This window comes from Rhinopithecus bieti, unplaced genomic scaffold (genome assembly GCF_001698545.2).
Source record: "Rhinopithecus bieti isolate Rb0 unplaced genomic scaffold, ASM169854v2 scaffold_8, whole genome shotgun sequence".
NCBI lineage: Eukaryota > Metazoa > Chordata > Mammalia > Primates > Cercopithecidae > Rhinopithecus > Rhinopithecus bieti.
In genome coordinates, this window is record NW_016803211.1 from 2761449 (window position 1) to 2768258 (window position 6810).

Sequence of the window (6810 nt, forward strand, 5' to 3'; positions counted from 1 at the left end):
ATATAGACACACAGATGTTTCTACACATCTCTGGATTTCTTACTTGTACTCACATTGCAAATTTAGAATTGGGGATTTTGAAAGGAATATGAACTAAGAAACCATACTTGGAACTACTTGTTTCTTTCTTTAAAATCAAAGTTCCATCCAGGGACTCCAAAGTAAAGGTTGTCAATGAGTTGTCATGTTGATAAAACCAAGGAACACTATTCTCTGTCCGGCTTTGTTTTCTCCCTCTCTAGTTGCTGCTCTTTTGTCTCCCTTTCAAATTCATCTTATTCCTACTCCTTCTAATCATCAAGTGTGGGATTCTTCAATCCCTATAGTCTCACCTCATTTTTTCTTTTTTAGACAATCCATTCATCTTTCCAGCCTCATCCTGTCCCACCCTCAACTACATCTTGCCTTGTTCACAACTTCTGTGTTCTTCCACAAACCACAAGACCATTGCACCTCTTTCCTAGGCCTGGAATACTCTCCTTTAGCTTTTTGTGTGGTTAATACTTGCTCATCCTTTGGATCTTTATTCATTCATTGTTTATTGATTTTTTTCAGATTTGGTCCAGTCTTCCTCTTATGAGCTCTCGTAACACCACATAACATTTCTCTACACTGCTCATCAGAGTTGCAATTTTACAACCATTTGTGTGATTATTTGATTAATGTCTGTTTCTCTCACTAGACTATAAGCTCTTCCGTTTTTATATCTTACTATTCCTATTGTTACTGACTAACCTTGAACTGCCCACTTCTCTTCTTTATAGGTAGCTACAACTTCTACCAACCAATGGTTTACTCTGTCTCACAGATTCTGCTAATAAGCGTTTTTTCTATGTCTTTCAATTTCTACTCTTACTACCAACTAAATTTTACTACCATCCTCCAGATTTTTCACATCCACACTGTAATAGCAAGAAGATCTGGTTTGTTTAATTTATATTTGTTATCTCTTTTTCAAAGCTCCTATGATAGACCAATGTATGGCTTCCTTGCTAACACCCAAGTGGACTGCCTTTGGGTCAAGGGGATGCTCCATTCATTGTCTGTGGTCAGGATAGAGGGGCTGAGATGTCAGCATCCCTAGGAAAGAACAATAAGCTGGATGCTCTCTCCATCCCAATCTGCCTGCTGGGAGCTGGCAGAGTTGGGGAGGGATCATCCTTGAGAACTGGAGTTGGGAAAAAGAAAGTAACAGAAAACAAGCATGGACGATCAGGGCATTTAGCATCTTGCTCCTTGGTCTGTGTTCCACTCAAGTAAATCTCCATTTCTCTGCATATACTGTATCGTTAACACAATTAGGGTGTCACAGAAGTTAAGTCCATTTAGGCCCGATGAGCGAAGGAAAACTTAAAGGAATATTTGAAGTATTTTGGGAGTGATAGAGTCTAGTGAAAAAATGTTAGATGTCTGGATAAAGAAAGTGCCTTTGGGAGCTTGTCTACACCTGGTTCACCCTCGCTCCTTGGACACAGCTCTTCAGGACCTCTACCTAAAGTGAAGGGGGCCCTAGACTCCAACCTAGTGATATCCTATGCTAGCAATACCTTATCCAACCACTCACAACGTGAGTCCATCAAGCACTTGCTCAGCCTTCAACTCTCAACTACCTCTACTTAAAATATATATATTTATATATTTTAATATAAATATATATATATAAATCATAATACAAACAGCTGGCAGAAATGAGAGTTTTATTGATCTTTAGAAGAACCGATGACCACCATCCCTTACCCGGGCAGAGCATTATAGTGGAGGGACTAACAACACGGATTCTAGAATCTAAGATTCTAGAATCCAATTCTGGCTTGGTCACCTACCGACTATGTAAATTTGCGTAAGTTACTTGGCTTCTCCTTGTGTATAACATAGGATTACAGTTCTTACACCAATTTGGTTGTTGTGACGACTAAATCAATAAATGTCAGAGCTTATAACAGTGGTGACATCACATATGGGTGAGCTATAATTATTGTTGTTGTTGATATTATTATTGTCCTTTAGAGTACTTGATCCAATTAGTAGCCACCACCTGAATTATTCAGGACACATTTGGTTATAGGAGGCAGAAGAGGAAATGTATTGGCTCACACAGCAGGGAAGTCCAAAAAACTGGTCTGGCTTAGGCACAGCTAGACCCAAAGGTTCAGATGATGCCATCAGGACTCTCAGTGTCCTGCACAGTGACTTCTATGTGAGTCAATATCATTCTCAAGCAGGCTTCCTCCAGGTGAGGACAAAGATGCAGCTTTATAGTTATTTGATGCTTACACTTCTTCCTCAGTCAATCTAAAAGAAAGACTCAAATAGTCCCTAGTAGTGCTCCATCATCAAACCAATAATCAGAGGGATGAAGTATTCCAACTGATCAAGACTGGCCCTCATACTACCTTGTAGAAAAGAGGAAAGTCAGGGCCAACACTACTCAAATAGTATGGTTCTCTGGAGGAGGATGCTGAGCACAAGATGCCCACTGCTCAATCCTTTGTCAAGGCACAATCTGGGGCCATTTCTCTAAGAAGAGACCAGATGACTGTGATTGATATGTTTACTGAAATGTTTACCCTATTTCCATCTGAAGAGTTACAAACACCCATGAGTGATGTTCAAAACATTGTATAACCTCTAGAGCAGAATCTCTGACCAGTTCGTCTGAACATCTCACCACTCAGAATGGAGGTCCGCTAAAGACAACCAGTAAGATATAAGACTGTAGTGGCACATTCCTGCCCAGCAGCAATCCTGCATCAAATGCAAACTTTGAGCTGATTTCTAGGGGACTTCAGTGTTTAATCCTATTCATTCTTATTGAGCAAACACTATCTAGCTTTGGCTGGCTTACTTACCCACCTATTTTGAAGCAGGACCCGAGTAGACAGGCATCTTCGGGATGGGACTTTCTGCTCTTTCATCACTTTGACATCTCACATGTGTGAACACTGCACTGGGACACACACTTAGCACACAGGATATAAGACTTAGAGCTGAAGCACCAATACCCTTGACATGGATCCCTGTATGTACTTTGCTTGTCCTTCTGTTTTGGGTTAATGTTGTCCTTTTTTCTGGCTTGGGAAAGCAGGGGTCCCCCTCTTTCCTCCCTTCTATCAGTCTACCACCAAATGCCTCAAAAAACAGCCCTGATCTCAGCAGGACTTATCTTTGTCTATGATTGTGCTATCCCTACAAATTCAGATTGGATGAAGGATCCTTTGGTTAGAGATTTAAATGAGGGACAATTTAATGAGCCAATTCAGCTTAGCTAAAAAGTATCTACCAATATCTGCTATGAAGCGTAGGGGGTGGGGGGAAGTGGTTATGTTACTTCTAATCACACTCCCTTCTCTCGTGTTGATGTTTTTAAGGTACTTCGCACAGAGTCTATAAAAAATAGGTACCTCCCCTGCCTCCCACTGGCCTTCTAGCGTAGCCTGGCTTCAGTTGCTTGCAGCACCTTGTAGCATCATCTACCTCTCTTCCTGCCTTCCAGGTTCAGTGCAGTACCAGGGCATCAGTGCCCACACCTACTCCCCAGGAGATATCTCCTTCCCTACTTCCTCCTCCCAGCTAGTGCTGCTGGCCTGCAGAAAGACTTAGAGATGCTTGCCAAGTTGACCTGAAATTTACTTCCCTCTTTCTAGTGGGAATTGATGGATTTCACGCCTGTCTCTTTTCAGGGTTGCAGAGAGTATGGCAACTTGCGAAAAACACAAGATACTTCAGACAAAGACTGCAGGAAATGGGATTCATTATCTATGGCAATGAGAATGCTTCTGTTGTTCCTCTGCTTCTTTACATGCCTGGTAAAGTAGCGTAAGTATCCAAGGCATCTCATAATCACACCTAAACCCCAAGGTGACCTAAGATGGCTTTTTGGCACAGGCGTTAGATTATGCATTTGGAATGGGGCGATTGAGTTCAGAATTCACTCATACAGCTGCTCAGAAGCCACCCGCCAGCCTATCAGCTAGACCTTTCCCACAGGTCTTATAGAAAGGGAACCAGTTGCTAAGATTGAGCTCTCTCCCTAAATTCAAGTCCTGTGAAATTAGGGAAATCACTTATCTCCCTCAGCCTCACCTGTAAATTAAGCATGATCCTGAGCCTCCTTCTGACCCAAGACCGTTCTCAGGGAGAACTTCTGAAGATCATCTCTCCCCATATTACCATCAAAACAATGTGATCAGGCTCTGTGCTTTCTCCCACTGAACTCTGTGGCCATCCTCAGAAGAGGACATTCTCACTTCAAGCGTGGGGAAGCTGAGGTTGAGAGCAGTTAAGCAACCTGCCCCAAGCCACACAAGTCAAACAGCAGTAAAACTAAGATGCAAAAACCCAAACTGAGGCTCACATTGAAGCTCATGCTCAGTTTCTCATGCCCTTACTGTGAACCTATTTGGGGGTTGTTTACTTGATTGCAACTTTGAAACTGAGCATTAGCAACAACTGTATAAAGAGGAGAACATGACTTTTTGTCAGTTTGGCAGGGACAATTTTATACATGAGTCCTTCTCCAACCTACTAGAGACTAATGTAATTAGACTAATTACATGTTAAGAGGAAGTTAACTGGCAGAGCACATTGGCTCATGCTTGTAATCCCAGCGCTTTGGGAGGCTGAGGCAGGTGGATCACCTGAGGTCAGGAGTTCGAGACCAGCCTGGCCAACATGGTGAAACCCTGTCTCTACTAAAAGTACAAAAATTAGGTGGACGTGGTGGTGCATGCCTGTAGTCCTAGCTACTAGCGAGGCTGAGGCAGGAGGATCACTTGACCCCAGGAGGCAGAGGTTGCAGTGAGCTGAGATTGTGCCACTGCACTCCAGCCTAGGTGACTGGGTGATAGAATGAGACCCTGTCTCAAAAAAAAAGGAAGTTAACTAAAATCCTTTCTAAAGGTAAAATATTTGTGTCTCTGACCAAGCACATGATAGAAATTCATATTCAACATACTATGCATCAGATTCTAGTGGTCCTAACTCCCCTCCAGTGTAACCCATTGCTGGAACTTTGTTTGACTCTCTGGTAGCCTGACTAGATTGGCAGAGTACTTGAAGTATAGAAAAATACCGATCAAAGAGGCTTGGGGCTTACTTGTGAAAACTCACGGAGGGCAAGACTGAGTTTTAAGTTCCTAAAAGACTGATTCTTCAGACTATGTCTTGGGTCATTTTACCACAGCAAAATCACAAGCAGTTAAAACAAGCATGAGTTTTTAGCATGCCACATCATTCCCACCAGCTGGCCCTTTGTTCACAGTTCTGGGTCAGGAAAACAGTGCCTGAAGTGTCTGAGGACATAATGTGCCACAGAAATGTTATACATCGTACTGCTCCGTGATAGTGTCAAGGAGGGGTGACAATGGTGACTGAAAGTAGCAGACAATCCAAAGGCCTTTAACCACCTGGTTTTTGAAGACACACAAACACACACATGCACAGACACACATACATTTATTCAAAATGATTGGGGAAATGATGTGTGTTGGAAGAAATAGTCCAAACTTAGCTCAGGTTTATCTAATATTTTCTCATTAGCTCAAAAGAAGGCATGAAAATAAACTTGTCCAAGGTATAACACACATAATTCTGGAGTGTTATAGTGACAGCAGGGAGTGTTCTGGATAGTTCCAACTTTAATAATAAAAGCCAGAATTAGAATTCCAACAGGTTGGAAAACTGAACCAACCCGATGAGAAGAGTCCATCAATAGTGAAAACAAACGCACTTAACTTCAAGAATTCATACAATATGCTATGAACAATATGCTTCATATAAAATTATGCTCTATGGTGTGGTGAAACGTTTGGAATCAAAAAGAAATTTGATTCTTCCTCTTCCTAGCTGGGGATTGTTGGACAAGTTACTCAGCTTTCTGAAGCTCCAGCTTTCTCATTTATAAAATGGGACATAATAGTATCGATTTCATAAGGTTACCGTGAAGATTAAACAAGATGATGTCCATAAAGCAGTTAGCATGTTACTTCTTATATAAGAGCTATTCAGTGTTAGCTGTCATTATTAATAGCATTAATCAATAAAGTCATTAACAATGTCATTTTTAGTAATGTGTACAAAGCACTTAATATAGTAGTTGGCGTGCCCTAAGCATTCAATCAGTAGTAGCCGTTTTACTACTACTACTCTGCAACAATGATGATCATTATCAGTTTCAACTGAGTGCAAGGTTGAGTCACCATGGTTGCACAACTCTCCAAAATAATTATTACGATTTTTGGTTGCATTACTAAAAATAAAACGTCCAGAAAAAAATAGTAGGTAAAGATCCCGCTACACTCCGCTTCCATATTGCTATATACACTGGATAATATGTCAAATCATCTTGTTTCTTCCAACTTAAGATTGTTTTTTAAGAAGAGCTAATATCACAGAGTACTAAATATATGCTAAGTAAGGCTATTAGACCTCAGTGATTACCCATGGAGGGTAGGATGTTTAGCCCTAGTTTATATATGAAGATGCTAAGACTTGGAAAGGTCAAATTACTTTCTAAGGCCGGGTGTGGTGGCTCATACCTGTAATCCCAACATTTTAGGAGGCTGAGGCAGGTGGATCACCTGAGGTCAGGAGTTTGAAACCAGCCTGGCCAACACGGTGAAACCCTGTTTCTACTAAAAATACACACACACACAAAATTAGCTGGGCATGGTGGCAGGCACCTGTACTCCCAGCTACTTGGGAGACTGAGGCAGAAGAATCGCTTGAACCCAGGAGGTAGAGGTTGCAGTGAGCTGAGATCACACCACTGCACTCCAGCCTGGGCAACAAGCATGAAACTCTGTCTCAAAA

General features: G+C 41.6%; 1 protein-coding gene across 3 annotated transcripts in view; it reads left to right on the forward strand.

Annotated features, from left to right (window-relative positions):
* SPTLC3 (serine palmitoyltransferase long chain base subunit 3) overlaps positions 1-6810 on the forward strand; it is a 176120-nt gene that overhangs the window by 159305 nt on the left and 10005 nt on the right. For all 3 annotated transcript variants that reach the window (XM_017869248.1, XM_017869257.1, XM_017869265.1), the window contains one exon: positions 3681-3816. In XM_017869248.1, the coding sequence (XP_017724737.1) occupies positions 3681-3816 (136 nt within the window). The remainder of the gene's footprint in view (positions 1-3680; positions 3817-6810) is intronic.